At 34.5% G+C, this 26,674-nt stretch overlaps 2 protein-coding genes across 2 annotated transcripts; one reads left to right on the plus strand and one right to left on the minus strand.

The window, feature by feature from the left end:
* Positions 1-865: 865 nt before the first annotated feature.
* On the plus strand, positions 866-10,905 carry LOC148845609 (uncharacterized). The gene is made up of 5 exons (XM_088953618.1): positions 866-1,657; positions 5,732-6,842; positions 6,988-7,395; positions 7,541-9,160; positions 10,040-10,905. Exons 1-5 carry the CDS (start codon positions 1,185-1,187, stop codon positions 10,565-10,567), a joined length of 4,140 nt encoding a protein of 1,379 aa, XP_088809744.1. The 5' UTR covers positions 866-1,184; the 3' UTR covers positions 10,568-10,905.
* Positions 10,906-17,479: 6,574 nt separating this feature from the next.
* Positions 17,480-26,284, minus strand: LOC148845610 (uncharacterized). Its single transcript, XM_088953619.1, has 5 exons — positions 25,236-26,284; positions 23,237-23,397; positions 20,443-20,529; positions 18,724-18,882; positions 17,480-18,033 (listed from the first exon to the last, which is right to left on the minus strand). Exons 1-5 carry the CDS (start codon positions 25,369-25,371, stop codon positions 17,935-17,937), a joined length of 642 nt encoding a protein of 213 aa, XP_088809745.1. The 5' UTR covers positions 25,372-26,284; the 3' UTR covers positions 17,480-17,934.
* Between the last annotated feature and the right edge of the window lie 390 nt (positions 26,285-26,674).

Here is a 26,674-nt window from a genome sequence, read left to right on the forward strand (position 1 = left end):
AGATATTTAATATTTAACAAATTATTAATAGAAGAAAAAAATAAAATAGTCTATACAAAAAAAAAGCACAAGCATTTATTCCTACCATTTTTGTCATATATATTTTACACAAAATGGGGTATATAAGGGGGATCTGAATCCAATCCAAAAATCTAATAGAAGGATATTTGAATCAGAAAAATTTCAGTCTAACTAGGGATGCAAATGGATAGGATGTGATCCAACCGGATCTCATAAGCATTGATTCAAATCTGAATCCATTAATTAAGGATGTCGGATATTTTAATCTAATCTGATATGATTTAATTTAAAAAAAAAATTAATAAACTATTAGAAGGAAAAGAAAATAAAACAGTTTATGTAAAGAAAAACAGAAAAAGACAAGTATTTTTTCAACTATATTCGTCATATATATATACATGTTTTTTTAATAAAAATAAATAATGTAAAATTTTACAAAAATGCAATATAAACATATTTATAAAAAATAAAAAAAAAATAAATAATATATTGGATCAGATTCTTTTGGATTGGATAGCGGGTGATTTGAATTTGATTTAATTTTCAATTGAATCCTATTATCTGAACTAATACAATCTAAAAATCCAAAAGGGGATATCTGAATTTGACAAAATAGGATCGAATTAGATCATGATCCGATCTATTTGCGCCCCTAACAGCACCCCAAAAATGGTAAATATTCTCAATGCACGCTGAGATGAAATATACGTGTGAATCATTTTTGAGGCGCATTATGTGGGGGCAGATGTGATCTTCACTCCCATTACAGTCACACATTGATGATAATGTTAAGGAAAGGTAATTGCAATTATTAAAATTCAGGAGAGGTTTAGCAATGTAAAAAGCTGGAGAGAGAAAAGTCGTCCGGTTTTCTTAACCGATAAAAAAGTCAAATCTCGAATTCTTTATTGTTCAATCCAGTTCAAAAATTCCGATCCAGAAATCTGAGCCCACCGGAATGAATTCTGACCGTGAATCGATGTCAAATCTACGGTCAGAATGCGATTTATAGGGGATATAATAGAATAGGAGGGGGCTGTAATTTCAGATTTTGAGGGGGGACTGCAGTCTACCTATCCTTATAAAGAAATGGTGGCAAGAGAATTGAAGCAGAGATTGAAAAAGGAGCGGAGACCGCCAGACCAGGAGAGAGAGGAGTGGAAATGGAAGAGGATGTATACCTGCAGGGTCCTCCGCCCATCGTTTTCCGGTGGGACGTGTTCCTGAGTTTCAGAGGCGAGGACACTCGCCATGATTTCACTATGAACCTCTTCGACGAGCTCGTACGGAAAAATATCCGAACGTTCATGGACGACGATGGATTGCAGAGAGGAGAGGAGATCGCGCCGAGCCTACTGACGGCGATAGAGGATTCGTCAGCATCGATCGTAGTGATATCGAAGATGTACGCGTCGTCCAGGTGGTGCTTGGAAGAGCTGGCGAAGATCGTGGAGTGCCGGCGGACGATACTTCCGGTGTTTTATAAAGTGGATCCCTCCGATGTACGACAACAGAAGGGCCCCTTCAAAGCCGACTTCGAGAAACTGGAGAAACGCTTTGGAGTGGAAAAGGTCTTGATATGGAGAGAAGCTATGACGAAAGCTGGTGGAACCGCCGGTTGGGTTTCCAGAACCTGGTATTTCCTTAACTCTTTTTTTCTACTCTTTCCTTGGTTGGGTTTGGTTTGAAAAAAAAAAAAAAAGGTAGGGAAAGGAATCCCTTCAAACCAAACACAGGATTAATTAGTAACTGTGTTTTCTTGTTAATTTTCATTATATGAATAAAAGTGAAATTGACGAAAAAAAAAAGAACTAGTAAATATAAACCTTCGCATCGTTTGCTTTTTCAGCATTCTCGTCACTGTTCTAGCAAGTTTTTAGAAGAATCTTGCTAACTGCTATTGGATGGTGGAACTGTTTGAACTGTCACCTGGTTAACATTTTTCTCTTTTTTTTTTTTAATTCAGGATTTGATACAAAATTATTTACTTGGATAAAACTTGATTGAGAAGAATTAATTGTTGCTGTGTGCTCTTTTGCCAAAATATACCCAAAAATTCTAACCTGCATTGGGCTCCATGGAAGTTGAGTGTTGACATCCCTAAGCTTATGTTTTATAGTAGATAGATTTACTATACATGGTTTTCAAAACCTGACCAGAAACGGAATTATAATCGCCACCGGTTCCTGTGTCAAACGTGGTCTACCTGTTTGATTCAAACCCGGGTCGTACAGTTTTGGGTCCAAAACTGGTCCCAGACTGGTTCCCGGGTCAACCAGTCCGATGGTCCAGTCCAGCCGGTTGCCCTTGCCTAGTTTATGTTCACACAATCACAAACATGCATGAAATATCCATTAAATGCCCCTGCCTACTTTAGATTCTAGAAGACCACACGATCACAAATATGTAATATTACTTGAGGGACATTTGGTTGGTTCGCTTCTCATAATTAGCTTTTTAACAAAAATACTTCACCAACTAATGAAAAGTGGGAAAAAAATGAGGGTGTTTCAATTGGCGGGATCTTTGACTGGCAGCGAAGGCTTGGGATTAAATCACGCTGCCACCAGGATTGGCGGGTTAAGGGTCTCATTTGTGTAACTTTACGAAAAAATTAAGGGTTCTACTATGATACCCAAAAGACATCATATCAGATAAATTTACAACCAATCAACCGGTATCATAAAAGAGGTGGTATTCATCAAATTCAAGAGGCGTTTGATTGGTCAAATCTCCTTGGATACCACATTTTTCGGGTATTATAAATTTCCCAAAAATTAAATTCTTCAATAACTATGCTAGTTGGTTTAATGGGCCATTATATAACAGATGATGAAGTGTCTGAATTGAAAGGCTTATTGCTTGGTCTTTTGGTGAATAAGTTTTTATGGAGACTTTGGCTCCTTAGTGAATGCATTTAAAGTTGTATAAATTGTCATACATGTCAATATTTTATTATGTAATTGTTTCACCCACTAAGGCTACATTTGTTTTTGAAGTAAGATTTTGGTGGAATGGGATAGGACTAGACAAGAAAATGGGTGGAAAATTTTCACATTCCATTGGTTGCAAGAGGGAAGATAGTAACAAAATCAACCCTAATAACAATTAATAATTAATTAATTAATTAATATTGAAAATTTGTTTTTATCGATTATTATTTTTAGTTATTTAAATTTTTTATTATTAATTTTTAAGCATTAATTAAATTAATAATAAAATAATTATTTATATATCCATTAATTATTTCGTTAATTAATTACTAATTATTTAACAATAACTTTTTATTTTTTATTATTCTATTATTAATTATTAATTATTTTAAATCAATATTTAGTTTTTTAATTAATTTCATTAATTAAAAAATTAAATTTTATATGTTTATATTTTATTATTAATAATAACCATGACTTGATTGTTATTTTAATATTTTAATATTAAATATTAATTAATTGTTAAATTATTTTTCGTTTATGAATTATTTATTTTATTTTGTATTAATTATGTTATTAATAAAATAATTATTTATTTGTTCATTAATTAGTTAATTAATTATGAGAATTAATTAATATTGTAATTTTTATTAGTTTATATTTAGTATTAATATTTTATTTTATTAATACTTACAACTTTATTAATAATTTTAATATTTTATTCCAAAATATTAATTAATTATTAAATCATTTTAATCGATTAATATTTTTGTTAGTTACTTATTAATTATTTTTAATTCAATGATTTTATTAATATACTATTAAATTAGTAATAATTTATTAATGGATCATTGTCTTATATTAGCTCTTAGAAATACTACATTATAAGGAAGGTGTTTCTTTTTTTTTTTGTTAAACAAGTTTCCCCTCCATACGCACTTGTTTTTCATCAAAATGGTGGGATTCCACATCCCAAGAATTGGAACTATAATTCCACCTTTTTTTCCCATCCCATCTCATGACAACTCACAACCAAACATGAGAAGGGATAAATATTCCATATTTTTCCTTCCCATCCAATAAACTCAATAGAGCCTAAAAAACAAATTGAGTTGAGAAACTTCACCATAATTATCTAATGGTCCCTAAGACTTAAAATTCATGATAAGAACTTATGAAATAATTTACTTTCGATGATCTAATGATGAACCAAATGTCATCCAACAATCCAAACCATAGAACTCAATGCCTCAAGATTTGTCAACTAATCTTTGAAATCCAAGTGATGTGCAATGGTTTCAAGAAATTAGAAACCTAGGCTATGGTTGTCAGTAAATTAGGTTAAGTGATAAACCCTCCTTGAGAGTTAGAGCCTTCCCTCTCAGGTCGGGTTTAGGTAAATCTTAATCCGGTTTAGGGTCATGTTTAACGTAAGACTGATCGAACTTCACTAAAACAACTTAATTGTTCACATAGTGACATTATATTAGTTGTACTACTCATTGGATGGATTTGGAAGGAGACAAATTTGGCATCCTCAACCTAGGCCATAGAAGTGATATAGTAAATGATATACACACTTATTTTGTTCATTGAAAATAAATGAAGTACAAAATTAAAAAAGAAATTACAAGCCATGTAAAATATATACCAAACTAATCATGGACCATCACAACGATCTTTCAAGACCAGAGCATTAGTCTCAAAGACCCACTTGAGTTACTAAGATTCAACAAATCTATGCCATCCGAAAAATAAAGGGTACCAAATCAACACAAAAAATCTAGGCTATCAAATTGGGCTCCTAAAAGCAATTAATTTGTTTATAGTCATAGTTATTCTTTTTGTTTTATTATTCTTTTTTGTGTTATTCATTGGCTATGGTAGTAGGTGCATTTCTACCATTTTCGTTCTTGATAGGTTACCTACTTACCTATCCCACCTTGTCTCTACCCCTGTTTCAATTAATTCTTGTTCAGTTTCCTTGATGCCTTTGATCTACCCCTAGTTAGAGCTTTAAGTTTGATAGCTCTATTCTAAATTATCCTCTTCTTTGGCTTCTAGTTATTAGATCTGCTTTTTCACTCTAAAAAGTAAGTTAGGGTCAGTTTCGAAAGAGTATAAGGTTACGTTTGGAAATGATGCAAATATGTAGAGTGTAAAACGGTTCATATAAATTGTAAAGTTGGGTTAGTTTTGCATTGACAAATTTACCTTCTTACCAAACAGACTTTTAGCTGTAATGGATGCAAAAATGAATTCCAATAAAGCATATGCTTTTTTTTTTTATCAAAAGCCCACTTGAATGCAAATTTACTTCTTTTTTATTGATGTACTTTTATATCTTATTATCAATATAAATATGTATTGATTTGTCATTTGTCAATGCAAAAATGCAATGTTGCCAAACACAAGCAAAAGTGAACAAGATCTAGTGCAAATTTACCCTGAACCAGGATTTACACTCCATTTGCATCGTTTCCAAACGTAGCCTAAAATACAAATATGTACAGTGCAAAACCTTGTTTTTTATATTTTTAAACCTTGTATTTGGACTGTACATATTTGTATTTATACTCTTCCCAAACTGAAAGGAGTACAAATACAAATATGTATGGTGCAAATACATACAAGGTTTTGCGTTTTGTTGTACTCTTTCCTAACTGAGCCTTAAGAATTCACTATAAGCAGAACTATATATGAGAGTCAAGTTGCTAAATTACTATAAATACTAATCAGTTTCATATTCTTAACCATCTTTTGATGTTTACTGGCAGGAATGATGAGTCAGAGTTGATACAAGCTTTAGTTAAAAAGATTTCGACTGTTTCAAGTAATACTCCATTAGGTGTGGCAAAGTATCCGGTTGGCATCAATTCTCGTGTAGAAGAGGTGATGAGAGTGTTAGATGTTAAATCCAATGATGTCCGAGTTCTGGGACTTATTGGAATGGGTGGGATAGGCAAGACTACCCTTGCTAAGGCTGTTTACAATAAGATGGTCTCTCAATTTAAGCACCACAGCTTCATTTTTAATGTCAGAGAAGCTTCAAGGGAAGGCTGCAATTTAGTTTCGCTTCAAAAGAAGCTTCTTCGTGATCTTTTCCCTACTGATGCACCGCCAGTGGATGACATCAGTAAGGGTATCAATATTATCAAACAAAGAATTCACGGAAGGCCCGTTCTGGTTGTTCTAGATGATGTTGATGATGCTAGAGTACTTGAGGCTTTAGTTGGTGGGAGAGATTGGTTTTGTGATGGAAGTAGAATCATTATAACCACAAGAGATAGACAAGTATTAGAGGACATTGCAAATGTATTCTATGATGTTAAAGTATTAAGCGGGACTGAGCCACTCCAACTCTTCAGTTATCATGCCTTTGGGAGGGAGAAAACTCCAGAAACTTTCATGTGTTTCTCAAAGGAAATTGCATCACTCACAGGAGGATTACCTTTGGCATTAGAAGTTTTTGGTTCTCTTTTGCTTGGTAACAAAGTAAAAAAGTACTGGGAAGATACACTGGAGAAGTTGAGAAAGATTCCTCCATATGAAATCAAGGAGTTGTTAAAGATCAGTTATGATGCATTGGATGAAGAATGTAAGCGCATATTTCTTGACATTGCATGTTTCTTTTGTAGCACGGACATGAGTAGAGATAATGCTATTGATATATTGAAGGGCTGTGGATTCCATGCTGAGACAGCAATCACAGAACTAGAAAAAAAGTCTCTCTTAAGGATCATTGATGGAAATACCTTATGGATGCATGACCAGATCAGAGGCATGGGACAAAACATTGTTCAACAGGAATGCGTTGAAGATCCTGGTAAGCGTAGCAGATTGTGGGATCAAGACGAAGTAATGTCTGTTTTGGACATTGCAAATAAGGTATATATCTTCTCTTTCTCCTGTGGAAATCAATTTTCTAAAATTCTAACTATTGATGTTAAGAAAACCATAACAAGAATGGGAGTAGATGTGGAATATGATTCTTTTCCTTTAATTTATGTACTTATTGCATGTTTCACACTAGGGAACAAGAAAAATTGAGGGCATCATCCTTGACACTGGAGAGAAGAAAATAAAGAGGATATTAAGCTCTGAAGGATATTCTAAAATCATAAATCGTGGACGTCCTATTTCATGGTTGAAGGAAAAATTCAAGAATACATTCAGTTTTGAAGCAGAGGAGAAAGAGGTGAAACTTCGCACTGATTCGTTCGAACCAATGATTAATCTAAGGCTGCTTCAAATAAATCATGCTAACATGGAAGGAAGTTTTAAACTTATCCCTTCTGAACTGAGATGGTTAGAATGGAAAGGATGTCCATTGGATGCTTTTCCCTCTGACTTTAGTACTCCAAAACTTTCTGTCCTTGATCTGTCCGAGAGCAAAATCAGACATGTATGGAAATCAAGATGGATGGGTGGACAGTACAAGGTAAACTTTCACTTTATTACATCACAACCTTAACTTAAAATTGCTTTCTTTGATATTGTGAATTTGCCAAGTGAACCCAGATTGCATAAACCTGGTGTAACCCCATATTTGTTTTTTCTGCACTAACGTAACTTTTATTGGACAGATGGCTAAGAAGCTGAAGGTAATGAATCTATATGGTTGCTATAATCTAATTGCTACACCTGATTTTGTTTGGCACCCCAACCTGGAAAAACTCATTCTGGAGCGTTGCACTGAACTGATTTATGTTCACAAATCAATTGGGGATCTAAGTATGTTGCGTATCTTGAACCTGAAAGACTGTCGTAATCTTATGGAATTTCCAACTGATGTTTCTGGATTGAGAAAACTTGAAAAGCTGATCCTCTCTGGTTGCTCCAATCTGAAAGAATTACCTACAGACCTCAGGAGCCTGACGTCTTTAACTGAGCTTCTTGTTGATGGAACTGCTATAGAGAAGCTACCTGATTCAATATCCTGCCTCACCAAACTTGAAACGTTCAGTCTAAGACGATGCCTGTCACTGACCCAACTACCTACTTCCATAGGAAAACTGGTTTCTCTAAGAGAACTCTATCTGGATGGCTCTTCTTCTTTGAAAGAAATACCAATTTCCATTGGCTCTTTAAAGAGTCTAGAGAAACTAAATTTAGCTGGTTGTAAATTGATAACTATACTCCCTGATTCCATTGGAAATATGGAGTCATTGCTGAGTCTTTTTCTTTCCAGCACTTCAATTAGAGAACTCCCTGATTCCATTGGCTTGTTATCCCATCTGAAGCTCTTATCACTTTTCCATTGTGAATCTCTTAGCAATTTGCCCAATTCGATTGGAAGATTAATATCTTTAAGTGAGCTTCACCTAGACTACACATCAATCAAAGGTCTACCAGATGAGATTGGAAAGTTGAACATGCTTGAGAACCTGGAAATGCGGTTTTGTAATTCACTGAGATGTTTACCAGATTCAATTGTTAATATCTCAAGTCTAACTACCTTAATCCTTAATGATGTCATCATAACTGAGTTGCCAGAGTCCATTGGGCAATTGGAGAAACTTAAGATATTGAACATAAACAAGTGTAAATGTCTCAGAAGTTTGCCAAGTTCCATTGGGAACTTAAAGAATCTGCACACCTTACTAATGGAGGGAACTGATATAACAGATTTGCCAAGAAATTTTGGGAATCTCTCAAGCCTAGGGGTATTGAGAATAACAAAACGTCTTCATCTTCAAAAGCCACAAAACATTGCAGAATATTCAGAGCAAACTATTCTAACTGCCCAACAGAACAAGTTCTTTGTTCTTCCAACCTCTTTTTCAAATCTCTCTTTTCTATATGAGCTGAATGCTCATTCTTGTGGATTGTCTGGTGAAATCCCTAATGATTTTGAGAAGTTATCATCATTAGAAACTTTAGATATAGGACGCAACAATATCTGCAGACTTCCATCAAGTCTGAGGGGCCTTTCTCTTCTCAGAAGTCTTATCTTATCTCATTGTGTGGAGCTCAAGTCCCTCCCACCACTTCCATCAAGTTTGCTTCATGTTAATATTGCAAATTGTACTGCATTGGAGAGTATATCCGATCTGTCAAACTTGATGAATTTGGCACATCTGGACCTAACAAATTGCAACAAAGTAATTGATGTTCCAGGTTTAGAATCCTTGAAGTCCTTGAAGTGGCTTTATATGAGCGGTTGCACAGCATGCTGTTCAGTTGTGAAAAGAAGGCTTTCAAAGGTACTCCCTCTCTAAAACTTGATTGCTCACTATCTTGCTTGTTTGAGCTGTGTTGATCATGGTATCCAATCTCACTGTCTATATCAGTCTATACCTTACTTTTTTTATTGGTGACTTTTCCAGTTGATTGATGTAGCTGCTTAAAGTTTATAGTTTTTACTATAAAACGTGCCCATAAAAGTGTATACTTATTTTGAAATCGAGTAATCATTTTTTGATTGAAATTTGAATTTGTTCCATAAATATAAGGAATATAAGGTAGGAAGAGGAACACACAAATTAAACCCCTTTAACTCCAAACTAATTTGTCAGATGGATGATTTCTGGGTTGTTTAGGGACTTCTCCAATGATCTTGACTAGCATACCGGTTCCCTTTGAAAAATACCTAATGAAAGCTTTGTTTTAGCGATGTGATGAAGGGGTTTAAACTGAAAGTGATCATCCCATTCAACCCAATTAGGCGACAGCTAGAGGAACATATGGAGTCCAAAACCATGGCAACCTGTGGTAATCTAGATTTCCTTGCTAGGTGACCTGGCTAGCTCCCCATATATCTAAATTTCAGGAGTGGGTTTTCCAGTTAGGTTGATTAGTGAAGATGGTTGGGATTCCTTTTGGTCACACATATTTCTGTTGCCCTCTAATCAATGAGCTGCTGCTCATTGTCTTGGGATACTTTTCAAATTAAAATATTGAAACTCTGGATTCAGGAAAAACTCCAAAGTTAGATCGGTTCTGAGACTCATGTGAATTTGAGAGTGAACAAATATGGTTGATCCTGAATGGATGGTCTGGCTAGTTGCCACATTGCAAAATATGCATATGAACTGCAACATTCGTGAACATGTAAAAAATATTATGTTTCTTGATCATCACAGGTTGTTCTGAGGCATATACGCAATTTGAGTCTTCCTGGAAGTGATATCCCACATTGGTTTGTTCAAGAAAGCTTGAATTTCTCAAGCCGCAGAAACCGTAAGATCAGGAATGTGATTATTTGTGTTGTCATCTCTCTGGACCAACAGTTGCAAGATGATTTCAGAGATGCAGAGATTGTAATACCAGATGTTATAGCAAGTATCCTTAGAGAGCCTGGTCCTCGTTCAATATTCAGTACTGCATTGAACTTACAAGGAGTTCCAAAGACACATGAAGATCAAATTTACCTGTGTCGCTATCCTGATTGCAATCCTCTGGTTTCTCTGCTAGAGGATGGTGATAGGATACAGGTAAAAATGCGTGATCCACCATTCATTGGAGGTCTTCAACTGAAGAAATATGGGACTCATCTGGTTTTTGAAGATGATGATGACTATGATTATGGTGACGATGATGCAGAACCGAGTCATGAAAGCCAATTATCTGTCTCAGAGAAACTGGCAAAGTTTTTCAGATCTTTGGAATGATTTTACCATTGATTTGATTTGGTTCTCGTGGAACTCAAAGACTGCAGATGAAACTATTCAGCTTTTACTGTTTCCGTTTGGTCTCTTGCAAGAATATCTGGGTTTGAGAACTGAGATCGATACAAGTAACTTAATCCCAGCAGGAGCATGATTCAGTGTACTGAGGTCGTTATTCTGGAAAGATATACTTTTTGTTACTGCACTTCATGTCGTAAAACTAAAAGTTTGAAATTTGTGTTATTTGTTACGAAAGCATTCGTAATTATTGGGCGTGAAAGCTATATATTTACAGATTAGAATAACTATGAATGACTACAACGTTTCCACTTCTTGTATTATGCTCCAGAACAAGTAATCTCATCTATTAATGCCCATCTTACAGATATCATGCGGGATTTTCTGCAAGCAAAAACTTGCACACTCTTCAGCCATATATTGGGAACATCTCCCTCTGAATTTAGCATACATGTACTGGGAGATATTCCCGATGTGTGGTAGGATGTTGTACAACTGTACAACTGTACAACTGTTGCCTAAATGTTATACAATTATGATGACTAGCAACCCAGGTACTGTTGTCAAGGTACATGCTCCACTAGAGTTAGAAGACAGGCATAATTAACACATTTAAACAGATCTTCATTTGTTTGGGAGGTCCTAAACATGGATTCTTAAAAGGATTTAGGAAGATTCTTAGGTTGGATGTATGGGTGCCACATGAAGATTGGTGCAATTGGACGCATGGTTTTATCAATTGTTAGCTTTGATGGGGATAATGGAATATTACCCATTGCTTATAGTGTTGTGAAGAGTGAAACAAAGGAAAGCTAGTTTCACTCTTGATTGTCCATTTACAGACTATAATCTTGATTGTCATGTGTGTACATGTAATCTTAATTATCCATATTTTTATAGGTCTATTAAAGTGATAAGGTATGGTATGTATGAATATTATACTATGGGTGGTGTTAGTGTGGATAATGTCACAAAGATGGATGCAAGGTCATGCACATGCTAGGTGTATGGGGTGCTAATGGCATCCCATGTGGACATGCATTGATTGTGCTAGCTTACACAAGAGACAAAGTTGAAATTTTCTGTGACAAAGTGTTCCTTATGTCCACCTATGTGAAATATATAGTCATTTTGTGCATGTCATTCCTAGAGACAATTACTGACCACAAGTAGGAGATCAGCCAATCAATCCTCCAACGTGAAAAGAAAGCATAAGTTATCACTAGTGGTCAGAAAGAGGTAAGAATGTAAAGTGGGATCAGTAAACCATGATAATCTAAAAAGAAGGATAGTGAGATGTTCTTTTATTGTGCACAACAGGTTCGCAAATTAGTTATAATCATGTCAAAGGTGAATGAGGAAGAAGAGAGGGGGAGGGATCATTGACGGAAGAAAAAGGACATAGCATGGGGAGAGGGACCCCTCTTCTATCCAAAAGCTGTATAAGGCATGGTTTTTAAAAATGAACCGGTGATCGAACAGGTCAGGGGTCCGATTACCGGTTCAAATGGTCTGACCGTTTGACTTGAATGGCTGACCCGTTCTGACAAAAAAATTTAAAAAATTGGAAAACGATCAAAACCATTCGAACGGTTAATCAGTCGGTTTAGCGGTTTGTTGACCAAAATCAATAGTTTTGAGGGAAAGAGCGGCTTTGGATAAAAACGGAACCAGTCAGGTGACCGGTTCTCGATTTTTTCGATCCGGTCCGGTTTGGTTTTGAAAACAATGCTATAAGGTGCCAACCATTTGGTCATTAGCGGAAAAGATAAATAAAGTACAAAGGTTTTTTATGTGGTTCAATAAACTGCCTCTCCACAAGTAAAAATGAATCAAAATCAATTTACTAAAAAATCCAATAGGAGATTATAAAAAGGATAAAAACTAGAGAAGCCAAAGATTATTCCTCTTACCAACAAGAAAAACACCCTTTTGACCTTACTACATTTCTCACAAGAACTCAAAATCAAAACCAAGAGAGGACACCAAAAGCCAAAATACTTTGTTCACCAAGATAACCCAAAGATCAACTATCAAAATAACCCTCACTAAACACCCCAAATTCTCTCTCTCTCTCTCTATCTATCTATCTATATATATATATTTAAACAATAGAGCCAATTTCCAAAAAAATCATAACCCAAACAGTTACTTCTTCTTTTACTTCCACTTTTTCCTTTCTTTCTTAATTGGTTAGTGTGTTATCCAAGCTACATCCCCAACAATTTCCACCTTGGCTTAAATATTACTAAGCCATGAATGATTCTTCTTTTGTCTTCTCCTACAAAGCAACAATGTTAAACATTAATCAAGTCTAAAAAAGACTTACCGCTCCAAAACAAGGCTCTTAGTCATTAGCAAACAAGTTATGATCCCAACTTCAAATATACAAAATCACTTAAGTTGAATGCACAATACTCACTCAAATTCTACATTCTAAAAGTTGTTTGTCAACAATCAAAGCTTGCTTGCTTGCATTGATCATAACATGATTAATCATATGTCCAAACCTTGTAATTAAAACTTTTGGATTCAAATCTTTTGAAAATTTCACCTGCAATGGTGTTGCTAATGAATACATACAAATTCCTAAATTTTCTTTTCCAATGTAACATCAATTGCACCCATTTAAACCTTTATAATTCCATCTTGAGCAACAAATTGCGTTCTTTTGAGTTTAAAATATTCAAAGAAATCAATTTTTTCATTAATATCACTTTTAGGAAGCGAAGAGAATCAACAAAATTGAGGGGCTCATAGATGTGCATAATAAATACATATAAGACTTGGACACTACCTTTAACCCAACAATTTCCCCATGTATATAAGTCCAATACATGACACGTACATCCCCCAGTCTTGTATATAAGTCCAATACCTTTGTTTTCCCTTTCTAACGTGACACGTACATCCCAACAATTTCCCCCATGTGCATCCATCAAAACTTGTATCCAATTTAACCATTACTTTTGATACCAATGTTAGGAACTCATATGCATGTATAGGACTTACATGCAAGAGTTGTAAACCACCTTTAATTCAAAAGATTAAGCCACTTAGGTTGTGGGCTAACCTTGTATTTAAGTTGCATGCCTCTCTTTTCCCTTTCCAATGTGGGGTATACCAACTTAGATGTGCATCGTAATAATCAAACCCCATGTGTGAGTTTCTTGTTATCCACATCGAGAACTCTCTTCTAAATAAAAACCACTAACATATCATCAAGTTTGACACACACCACCCCAAATGTTCTTTCTTAAAATCACTTGTAGCCCACACTCAACCACCGACTGCCAACTATCACCAAATGCTCTTGTAATTTTGCAAATGACTTACCAACCATTAACAAAGCCATGGGAGTCACCACATGCACTCCTTAGAACTTATGCCTAGCTGGCCCATTAGTCACCAAAATCGGAAGGTTATATGCACACTTAAGACTTACAAATAAGAGTTGGATACCAACTTTAATCAGAAGATTAAACTATTAGTTGTGGTCAAACTTGTATAAGTTCCATGCCTTTCTTTTTCCTTTTCAATGTGGGACACATCCATTCACACATGCATCCCGACAATCTACCCCATGTCTGAATCCCTTGTCATCCACATCAGCCACTCCCCTCCCCCCAATTAAGCACTCAAAAATAAGCACAAATTTTGGGCTTCTCAAATGAGCACTTATTTGGATTTATCGCTTTCTGGTATGCTCCCGGCACAAAATAAGTACTTATTCTAATAAGCACTTATTGTTAAGCACTCCCCAACTTCACCCTAATGAAGAATTTTACAAGATAGAAGCTACTAGAAATTGCATTGCTAAGATGTGCTCCAAGCCTGTCCTGCTAACTAAATCAACAAGAGACATTACTTGCTATTGAAGACTTAGGTTGTATTTGGTACCATTTCCACTTCTACTTGCAACATTTAAGGTCAGTTAATACAAATTTTATGAAAATATATATTTTTTATCACAAATACTTTTGAGTTATCATTACAATATTTGGTTCCATTGTTGTTTATTCAAAAAACATCAAATTTGATGTTTCAAATATAAATGCCAATACCCAAATCATTATGCCTATATTTTTTAGTGAAAATGGTTATCTGATGTAATGCGATAAGACAATTTCACAAAAATTTGTATTAACCAATCTAAAATGGTGCAAGTAGAAGTATCAATAGTATTCAAACATAAACACAACATTAGCTGTATTCAAATTCAATCCAATAAAAATTGCAACTCTACTGACATTACCACCGACTTAGATGCATGAATTCTAGCGCTTTTAACAATACCTTTTCATTTCGTGGGGAGAAAAAGACTTAAACCTCCTTTGAATTTTCACATAAATACTGTAACTTCTCGTCTCATTACAAAATGGATTAAAGTCTCCCCTATTAGATGATGTTATTTAACAAAGATCTCCCCTCCGTTAGTAATATATATATATATATATATATATATATATATATATATATATATATATATATATATCTCATTTGCATGGTCAAATCTTGCAGCGGTTTCAGAATTTATCGAAAATATTAGAAAATAAGAACATCAGATTTGTTTTTATATTTTTTCTTGCTTCACATGAAAAGGGTCAAAATAGGTTTTTAAGCAAGAAAAAATATAAAAACAAATCTGATGTTCTTATTTTCTAATATTTTCGATAAATTCTGAAACCGCTGCAAGATTTGACCATGCAAATGAGATTCAATCTGTAGAACTTTGCAAAAGTGGAATTTGGGTGTTTTACAATTGGACCGTTAAACTTGTAAAGATTAGGTTTTCGTGCAGAGTGAAGCTCAGCTCCAGTTGGTTAGTTAGATCGCTAGATGATGGAGAGTTTTTCGGTGGTTTGTTTCTTTTATTTTGGTTGTTTTCCATTTTTCACACAAAAAAAAAATAGAAAAAAGAAAAACATGTACAATCTAAGATTATAACATTTCCCATAAACATAAGAAAACAAATATTAAATTGTTAATGCCAAACCCATCATCTGTCAACGGATTGTGAAAATCAAATGAAATAGCATATTTAACTAGAGGTGTAAATAGATCAAATTCAAACAGAATCAGTTAATATTCGAATTGGAATCTGATTAGAAAATTCAATATCTGAATTCAATTCAATATTCGACGGATATTGAAAATTAATATTCAATTTTGATTAAATATTTGAATATTTGATTCAATTCGAATTTGACCAATTAATTATTTTAGGTAATTAATAAATATATAAAATAAATATTTTATTTATATAAAGTATCTAAATTATTTATATAATTTAATTATTATATTATATAAATTATATAAAACATTTAAATATTTCATATATATAATATAAAAATTAAATAATTGATTGAATTCTGATATTTATCAAATCGAATCAGGTCATATCTGAATTCAACCAACTAAATATTCGAATTATCTAAATTTGATTCGATTATGTTGAAGCTCGAATTCAAAATTGAATTTTGGAATACTGTTGACACCCCTATATTTGATAATCTAAGCTTAATGGTTTAAAGCCAAATTGAGCTATAACCAAAATAAAACTCCAATTGAGTTTACATGAGCATTAATTACTTAGGGCCCATTTGGCACATCTTTTGGAGAAGATCTTCTTGTAGCTCTGATAGTCAAAAACACATTAAGCTTTTGATATAAGATCTGGGCAGCTCAAAGACAGTTTGGTAGACACGCATCTTTCCGTGCGTTTGCCCGTCCGCGCGAGATTAAAATGAAGCTTCCCGAAATCAGCCTGAAATGGGCTTCTCACGTCTTTTCAACGCACTGTCTTTTGGTGGCTAGATCTTCCACGAGTCAAATGGGAATTCCCAACTTGTAAACAGCTGAAAGACCGCACAAAAAGACATGCCAAACGGGCCCTTATCTTTTATCTTCTCAAGGAAATGGATGTGCTGAAAATTGCAACAAATCCTGATCGATGTATACTTGAAACTAGTATGAATAGGGTGGTAGAGTTGCCTGGTTTCAACTATTGTTGCTTGAAATGGGACGAAAATTTGAAATAAAAGGGACACTTTGTAGCAATTCCATTGTTTTAAATTTTAATGATTTAACAATGATAAAAAGAGATTTTTTAATCCAAAATGAGGGAAGCGAGAGGTTTAAATAGGGGTGTCAACAATATTCAAAAATCCAATTTTGAATTCAAGATTCAACATAATCAAATCAAATTTGGATAATTCGAATATCTAATCGATCAAATTGGAATATTTTATTCATATTGAATAGCTAATCAGATTCGAATTCGAATATGACCTGAATCGATACAATAAATATCCAAATTCAACTAACTATTTAATTCTTATATATAATATATGAAATATTTAAATGTTTTATATAATTTATATAACAAAATAATTAACTTATATAAATAATTTATATATTTATATACTTTATATACTTTATATAAATAAAATATTTATTTTATATATTTATTAATTACCTAAAATAATTAATTGGTCAAATTCAGATCGAATCGAATATTCAAATATTTAATCAAATTTGAATTCCATTATTCATTTTAATATCCATCAAATATCGAATCAAATTCAGGTGTCAATTTTTTTAATCGGATTCAGATGTTACCTGATTCGATTCGAATTCAATTACACCCACCCCTGAATTTAAGTCTTCAGTATTTAGGAGAAATTTGAACGGATGTTTAAGTCTTTTACCCTAAAAAAATTAAAAAAAAAAAAACAGATTTGAGATTAATCCATACTGAAATTATGACCAACAGTTTCGAACTTAGATGAGCCGGTGACGGGACGAAAACATCGTTATGTGAGGATAGACTAATAAGTTTTTCCGGTATCATGTTCTTCTGGCATCATAGTCATAGTCGAAACACATTTACTCGAATTCCTCTCAATTTCTGCATTGTTTGATTAAAGATTTGAAGCAAAGATGCATCTCCCACTTATTACCAGTAATACGAGTTAAAAACAATATTTGGAGGCAGGCGAGGAGAGTCCAATTGATGCATATGGTGGCAACTTCTACATATGCAAAGCTTTTGCAACTCTACAGGTGGTCTCAGACTCCTTGACCTTGACATTGCTGCACCCACTTTCTGCATGATCTGGCAGATCTGCTGAATTACTGTAATCTGTATGCCATGGCAAAAACTAAAAGAAAATTGAAAAACGAAGAACCATTTCCTGGCATTTTTGCGGCTGTATTAAAAGTGAAGCCACTCTGGGATCTTGTTCTAACAAGGTAACACCATTCTGTACAAAACCTCAGCTCTCCTCTCTTCACATACTTGTAATCTTTTATGGGGAAAAAAGTTTGATTCGACAACACTTCAAGCGGCTTTAATTAACCTGCTCGCCACTAGCAAGTCGTCGCTTTTCTTCCTCTACTTGCTCAAGTAATGCTTCAAGCTCTGCTTCAGTTAGTCCCTCTAACCGCTTCTGCAAGAATGAACCTTTACTTGAGTCTTGAGAGAGAGAGAGTCAATGATCAGTCAAGTAGAATACCAAGACAGATGATATTGATCAAGCAGAACATTAAGATGGCATACCAACTTCTGTCAGAGCAGATACAATCTTGATACAACTTACACCTTCACAAGGTCATTCTGGACCGCCAATAGATCCAGGAGTAATAACTACTCCAAGTACCACCACCATTCACTTACCAAAACTTCCCTCAACAGGACAGCTTTCACTGAAATCCAATCTAAAACTATCTTCTACCAACAATGAAGCATGAATGGGATGAATACGGTTCAGCACCAACATTAATTGTATGGAGAAGAGATAATTATATAAACAAATAATATGAATAAACTAAGACCGTCATAGTATTCTGCTATATGCCATTCGATAAGACTACCAGAAAATGTGAACATCCAGGAAAAAAAGGTAACAGACTAATAGGATATTGGTGATTCACTCTCTGCACACCCCACTTAATTTGCCTGCGTTTCTAAATCCACCATTATCCCATTCAATGAAGATGTTATAATTAAGGATTTGAAATTTCAAGTGCAGAAAATCATATTTTTTAATTTGGACAGGTAATTAGAAAAGCATCAACCATATTGGCAATTAAAGAGAGTGCATAATCAGAAAAGAAAATTTTAAGCAGAAGTTGCAAACCTCCATGACTTTGTTTTCATAGTCACGTAGCTGCTGGGCATACGTCATTTCCTTGTTTGAGACTCTAAAGATATATGTAGAAATCCATCCAACTGTTAACCCCAAGACCATCACCAATTGAACTACATTCCCAGCTTGTAAAGGATCAAATCCAAAAAACTGCACAAAGAAAAAGACAGACTATCAGGACCACGCCATGCGCTACGCAACTCCTAAAGAATTGTGTAATCAACCATACCATATCCATTATAGACATCAGATATTCAAATGAAGTTTCATGAGCCTTTTGTTTGAATTCTAAAATAAAAGAGATAATTGATAAATAAGAAGCAAGAGGGCAAAAATCCATATGATTTGGAGTTCCAAATAAATTACAATTACAGGTAGAAAGCTTGTTACTTCCCCTGAACATGGTTAGAATCAAATCAAGCAATATCCAAATTCGACTCAATATCTGATGGATGTTTAAAATTAGTATTCAAATTAAACCGTTAATTATTTCAGGCAGTTAATATATATTTAATATAAATATTTATCTATATAGTATATAAATCTATAAATATTTAGATTTTTAAATATTATATATATGAATTGTATAATCGGTCAAATTTGTATATTTATCAAATTGAACTAGAGTATAGCCGAATTTGATTCAATTTGTTAAACATGAATAGGATACCGTCGATATTCAAATTCAACCAATTATGATATTTGAATTATCCAAATTAGATTCAATTAATGTCAAATCTCGAATTCAGAATTGGATTTTTGGATACTGTTGACACCCCTAGTTAGATTCTTAGGTATAGATCTTAAGAAATATGAAGTCCTCCCATGCAACCCAGTGTTGCATGGACATGAATATAGGAACCAGAATCTAATGCATGTTACAGAGTCTGACTCAGCAAAAAGAATAAACTAAGGCTTCTGGACACCTTTATGTAAAAGGTATTAACCATTCAAGTAGTCCTTATTTTTTCAAATTCTATTATTATATACCCATAAAAGGATTTCGAATCTTGTCTTTGATACTTAATAATGTTCCTAAAAATGGCATTAATTATGCATATTAGTTATTCATTTATGTAAAATTCACAAATATATAAAAGAAAACGTTATGTTTAAGTGTCCATCAAGAACCCTTGAAGAGTCAGAATCTGACATGTGTCTGACATAGACATTTCATCCACTTAGGAGAATCCATGCAACACTAATGCAAATATCAATATCATCCATCCAAAAGTCTTAGATACAAAGGTATGAAGAATGTTAAGTGGAATGTGACCCGTCAAACTATAATTCTGTGGATGAAGAAACAAGGAGAGGTCCCTTGGAGATTCAGACGTTTGGTTGGAAGGCACTAATCCTAGGTAACACTTTGAACAGCTCATTCAACTCGGTTGACAGGAGTGCAAATATCTTGGCTGACTCCTTAGAAAGAACAGGGGCTGTAAGGGATCATTTGGAATGGGGCTTACCAGGGCCAGGAGTTAATTTGTTATTCATTCAAATTGTTGGAATTGTATTCTTTTGGCTGTCCTCCTTTTGGGGCAGTTAAGAGTTGATTCTAGTGAATATATTGTTATTTATCAAATAATGTCTTAGAGATAACAAAATACAAATTCAAATCCATGAATAGATAATTTATGAACTAATAAAGGAGAAAACACATCTTAGATGATGTTAGGCTGCATGGATAAATGAAGTGAGCTGAGGTACCTCCAAGCCACTTTTCAAGGCAATACCAAACACAGTAACTCCAAGCCCAATCAATAAAACATCCTTCCTTGTGTATCCAAATGGTACCTGTCATTCAGAAAAACTCAGATATGACTACTTATGTCCAAATCAATGATATTGCAACCCAAAAGAAATGAGTACTGAGAGAACTACAAAATTTAAGATTCCCTATGTTTAACTTAACACATGACACCCTCATAAGAATTCCATTTATGTCTTAAACAACCACTAATCCTCTAATGCAACTTATTTCTCTTGGTAGCATCTCTGTCTTTAGTGCATATGCACTTGCCTGACATAAGATGAAAGCCTAGACATAACTACCGATATAAAAGAAGGCTATTACCAGATGTTGATAAAACTACCAAGATGAGTTCTATAATGTCAGGATGTCTGGTGGCCCAAGTTCTATATAGCCCTCTACATAAGAGTTGGATGGTTATGGATACGCAATATATATAGGTTGCAAGCATGAAAATGTGTGTTTAAGTCTGAGAGCTAGAAAATATTTATGACACATTTATTAATAACTATAAATAGAAAGAAAGCGAGCAGTGTCATAAAAGGAAATATATAGGACATCTACATGAAATCAGCTTCGGTGCTCACAAGACCATGATCACACCGTTCGCACAGCCCCTTGCAGCTTTGCATTGGAAATATCTCCCCATGAGAAAAAGCATACAAGTACGGAGATATTCCCAATGCAAGGCTGCAAGGGACTGTGCAAACAGTGTGAGCACTGAGGCCAATCTACACTCACATGCATTCTTTGATCACTTTGATTTAACACTAGAGATTACCGGTGTGAACTTACAAAGGATGTAATAAATTCATAGTGGTAGACCCATCATCTCTTGCTACATTGAATTAAACATTAAACTCCATTAAGAAGAAAAAAGTATATACATAGAGGTAGACCCTAATCCTACTAAGTGTAGTTGTTGCTAAAAATATAAAAACAAAAAAAGAAGATGCTTTCCCTTGGAAAAGGGATCTTGCCTCTGCATATTCCCTATAAGGTCACTTTCCTTGTGTAGATGGTGATCCTTGATAAGATGGAGCAGATTGCTCCAAAGATACACCTGTGAAATCATAATCATCCAAGCCTTATCCCAACCATATGGGTCAGCTACATGAATAATTTCTTTGTACTTCGATCCATGTCATTTTGAGCCTACCCATACCCCTTCTAGCCCCTTCAACTTGCAAGTTGCAATAAATTGCTTCTTCTTAGGGCTGCTGTCAAATGTCTTCTATGTGTGTGACCAAACCAATGACATGGATAGGGGCTTATTGAAGGAATCACCTTTTCATTCTTCTTGGGAAGAATTCAGCCTCCTCAAAAGATCTCTTGGGGAAAAGTTTCTCTTGAAGTGTCTCCCTGTTTACCGAATGAATTTAAGGAGCAACCTTTTCAGTGTAAAAGCTCCATATACCTTTGCTGTTTAGTAGGGTTACAAGTATGCTCTTCTTTTGCTCATCTACCTTGAAAAATGTTCAAGGGATTTAATTTTTAAAATTTTAGAAACCAATTGAAACCATTACTTGTATAATATAATACCAGAAAAAAATCCAAGAAGAAAAGATGGTTGCTGAATAGAAGTAAAAGAAGAAAACTGTGCAATTGTGGGTTCACCCACTTCTACTCCTATTATTTCAACAATTTGCAATTCTTTTTCAAAACAATGTATATGTACCTACAGTCAAAGCAATGCTGTTGTCATAATGGGACTCTTCACTGTTGATACTTATACATTTGCAGTATGAGAAAGAAGATCTGAGGCAAGTCCAAGGCTCTTTAAGACAAAGGGAAGATGAGTATTATTGTATGAGAAATGAATCAAGGACCTCTGAACTAGCAGACCCACAGAGAATGGATGAATGCATCTCAATACATGTAGCAGACTCAAATTAGGTGGAGTAAGGCTAGATGGGTGTTTTATATCAACATCATTCAAAATACAAGGTATTCCTGCAGTTGTGCAGTTTGGAACCGTCTAAAATTATACGAAGATAAAACCTCATACAGATAATGAAATCCAAAACAGCATTATATATACAAATACATTATACAAAAATGAACAAGAAGTGGTTAGATGTATCCAGACCTCTCAAGAACAACTTCTCCCATATAGATAATGTAGACTATTATTCATTATCCTCATTTTTTTCTTTTGGCTCAGTATGGAAGAAGTACAAATACAAATATGCAGAGTACAAAACCTTATATTTTGTATTATTTTGTATATATTTGCACTGTACATATTTATCTTTGTACTCCTTCCAAACTGAGCCTTTAGGAAAAATGGCACATTAAACACGATCTTAATATTAGTATCTTAATTGATTTCTCTCAAAATAGATGTCACATTGATTTCTATAATTTCTAACATATTCCTACTTTCTTCTCTTCAAGTTCTCTCTATGCCTTCTATAGCATATAGCTATGCTCTTACCATATGAATGATCAGAAAATTTGAAAAAGATCATGAAGTCTCCCATGTATCATCAGAACCAAATCAATGTGAAAAATATGGTGGGTAGTAAATTATAAGTGTAGCACGTTATCATTACAAAGAAGATTAACTGTTTTCTCAATGATATACAGAACAGAAGCTGATTGAAAAAAAAATGATATGCAGAAAAGAAATCCTCTTTCCCTGCATTAAACATTAGTTTCCACTTCAGACAACAAGCATAATTAGCAGACTTTCAGAGCACACACAACACAAAAGCAATGGAACCATCAGACCTAATTGCTTATACTTACCTTGTTGTCATCAGAAGCTTTAATGTCATCCTCTTTGCCATCAGTTGATGATCCACTGCTCCTTGGGTTTGTAGAGAACACCTTTCTTGATATGATGCTTATAGTGCCTTTTGTCAGAGTGGGAGAAGGTACCACTGGATACGAATTCTGAGAAGTAACTCCTATAAACACCAATTAACTATGAAGGAATCAAGACGAATGCAGTTTTATAATGAAAGGAACTTAGAGTTCAACATCATGAACTAATACTCTAAAACATGTGGCAAGCAATTGCTCTATACACTCGATGTTACTAGTTGGGATTTTAGAGAAGCAATGACAAAAGAAATAAAAGAAAATCCAAAGAAACAACAAAGAGAGTTTTGCTTGGTGAGCATATCCATGGACCCAAGCTTTTATCAAGACTCAATTATGCATAAATGTAGAGGTGGATAGGTTAATATTACCACTAATAAATCCTATCTAGGAAATCCTCTGCACCAATTATAATGACAATTGGATGATCCGAATTGTCCAATTTATCACAATAATTTGGATGACCAAAAGAATAAAAAAAAAACAGGCCACATAAATACAATATCCACTCATGTCATTTTTGCTTTAGATTTCTTAGGAAAAACCAAAGTTATGGGCTTGTGGTAGATTGCCTTTTGCGCCCTAATCCAAGTGTTTATCATTGATTGAAGGGGAAAAAATTAAGTTGATGGTTTTTGAAAATAAAAACCAATTAAACCATATAACTAGAAGAGAAATGCTTAAGCTAATAATTACATTTTTCATGCTTAGCCAATATGACCGTCATTCATGCCTATTAGTTCAATTCTAATCCCTTAGATCCTAATCAACCCTTCTATGATACATGGTTCAAGATGCATGCCTTGTCTAATGTTGCAAAATCCAGTACAAGTTAAATTCTAGTGGCTTATCCACATCATAAATTTGACAGATAATACATTTTCAAAATAAAGTAAAGTATGAAGCCTATGTAGAATTAGAAGAAATAATTTACCACTGATGTAAACTTGCATAAGAACTTTAAAGATGCACTTGCAGGAATAAATAAATAAATAAATATATATATATATATATTGAAAAAAATAGACCAATTTGGAACGTTATAAAACTACTAAAATAATAATATATATATATATATATATATTGAAAAAAATAGATCAATTTGGAACGTTATAAAACTACTAAAATAATGGGGATTTAAAAAGTAAATTACACAATTTAAAAACCTGGCAAAACACTTGGAAGACAAAATTTCTTATTTTAGTAAACAGAAATTTTAAAAACTTTTAGGGAAGTGGGGTTCAATTTTGCTCGTTCCGTGCTGGTATGTGTCTATCAGCATCAGCAGGATGCTCAGAATGACTCGTCCATTCATGTAAGGAGTGAAGTAAGCTCAGGGAAGTGACTCCAGAAAAAAAGGGGAGTGTCTATAAAAGTTTCCTTAACCAATTTGAAGCTTCTAATTATCAAAATTCTGGGCACCTAAGAAATTTCTTTTAATCCTTGGAGTTTATAAGCTAGGGTAGCATCTAAACTGTTACTAAAATAAGCATTGATGGAAGCTCATGTACTGTAAGAAGAACTATAACCACTTCTCCTTTTAATTCTGCACAAGTTACCCGGATTTATTTCTTCAGGAAGCACAAATATAATAAAATAAAAATAAGAAATTTGTTTCAGGAAAACAGTGGAACACTTTAAGAAAGAAATCTCCCCCGATATCCACATTAGAATTCGATTTTTCCCATTCTTTTTATCTTTTTTTTTTCTTTCAGGGGGTGGGGGGATGGTTGGCAAGCATGACGTTAATTGAGTCGGTAGATTTCCTTCAAAACAAAAAAAGAAAATCCATTATAACTGAACTACTGTTTCACTTGGCTTTGAATAGCAACTTTAAATTCCAGAAGAAAAGCAATAAGTAACTTCCTTTCCTTTATACTTAAGTTGAAAGAAAGAAAGAAGAACACACAAAAGAAATACTTACTAGGAAATTTGTGGACTAATGAAGACGGTAGAGGCAGTTTGCCACCTAATCTCGTTCTGGAAGAAAACCCATTTGCAGAAGCATCCAGAAAAACCAAAGTGGGAGGAGAAACAGAGAAACCCATATCCAGAGCCATGAGAGATGCTACAGCTACACTAGTGCTTCAAAACCCCGTTTGATAGATAATAAAACTCTCAGTGGTCTGATTTTTTTTTCCCTCAGATGTCTCAATTGGGATCTCCTCTTTTCTCCTGGTAAAGCGGCTAATAGCCCATCACCACCCGTTGGAGGCATTAAATACCAGAATATCTACCACTTGGATCGGATGAATTTGCGCCATATGGGATGGGGGTAATATCCAAGCTTTTAATAGTACTATTATTATATGATTATATTCTACTACTATTTTGTAAATAATAGGGTAAAATATAAAAACCTCCCCCTGAAGCTTATGACAATTATAAAAACCTTCTCTTTAATTTTACTTTAACAAAATCCTCCTTTTAACTTTTAAAGAATTCAACAAAAACCTCCCTTTAATCATCAATTCAGAAAATAAGCATATAAAATTATAAAATTGGCCCTAATTAAGCCTCAGGACATCATTAAAAATATTTTATAATGCCAGGAACAGGAGAGGGCTTTCGGGCGGACCAAGGAGTCCACGTGCTTGGTGGTTCTGGGGCATCTCATTGTTCATCTTCATCCTCACAACCTGCCCTGCAACAGCGAAAAGCATATCCTACACATCTTCTTTCCCATTCAATGGTGTGGACGGTGGTGAAGAAACCTGCCTGTGAAGGGCTATTGGGACTTCGACGGCTGGAGCCCCCACTGTGACCCAACTAGCTTCCAACTACGCACAACATTGATTGTGGGAAACCCGCCATAGCCCATGTCATATGGTTGTCGGTAGCACAAGCAGGGGCAGCAAATTTATCATCATCCCGCAGCATGGAATGAGCCATCTACGTAGTTAACCCAGTCAAGTAGCCATCCTCATCACTCTCGATCTCAATGGAATCCATGAGGCCATGACCGACTCAACTGGGGAGCTGAGAGCCGAGGGAGATCCATAACATGCAAAGGCGTAGGGGAACTCAAAAGGAAAGAAAGGCCCAGCTTGGTCTCAGAGACAAAGCCCCTGTTACCGTTATTGTAGTTGATCTTCTCCATGAGTGTGTCACCTTCTGTGAGATCCATATTGTTTAAATTGCATGCAGAGCCAAATGTTAATGTATTGTAGTCATAAGAAGAACGTGGCTTAGTGGTTTAGAAACACATTTAAGGTTTAAGGCATCGGGCGCTCTTGTGACCTGAGTTTGAATCATCAAACATGTAGTTTTTTTATGGATAAACACAGCATATAGATGCGTATCAGCCTGTACCAATGCATATTGGCTGATATGCATCTGTACCGCTGCAGTACATACGACTCA

The sequence above is a fragment of the Nelumbo lutea genome, chromosome 7 (genome assembly GCF_056320005.1).
Source record: "Nelumbo lutea isolate HS-2025 chromosome 7, American lotus-T2T, whole genome shotgun sequence".
Taxonomy (NCBI): domain Eukaryota; kingdom Viridiplantae; phylum Streptophyta; class Magnoliopsida; order Proteales; family Nelumbonaceae; genus Nelumbo; species Nelumbo lutea.

Coding starts and splice junctions, on each gene's coding strand:
- LOC148845610 (XM_088953619.1), bottom strand. CDS start 25,371: ATGGCTCTGGATATGGGTTTCTCTGTTTCTCCTCCCACTTTGGTTTTT. Junction 23,398..25,235: donor ATTAGTCCACAAATTTCCTA/GTAAGTATTTCT, acceptor TGGTGTTTATAG/GAGTTACTTCTCAGAATTCG. Junction 18,883..20,442: donor CCTTGAAAAGTGGCTTGGAG/GTACCTCAGCTC, acceptor TTCTTTGTGCAG/TTTTTTGGATTTGATCCTTT.
- LOC148845609 (XM_088953618.1), top strand. CDS start 1,185: ATGGAAGAGGATGTATACCTGCAGGGTCCTCCGCCCATCGTTTTCCGG. Junction 1,658..5,731: donor GGTTGGGTTTCCAGAACCTG/GTATTTCCTTAA, acceptor GTTTACTGGCAG/GAATGATGAGTCAGAGTTGA. Junction 9,161..10,039: donor TGAAAAGAAGGCTTTCAAAG/GTACTCCCTCTC, acceptor TGATCATCACAG/GTTGTTCTGAGGCATATACG.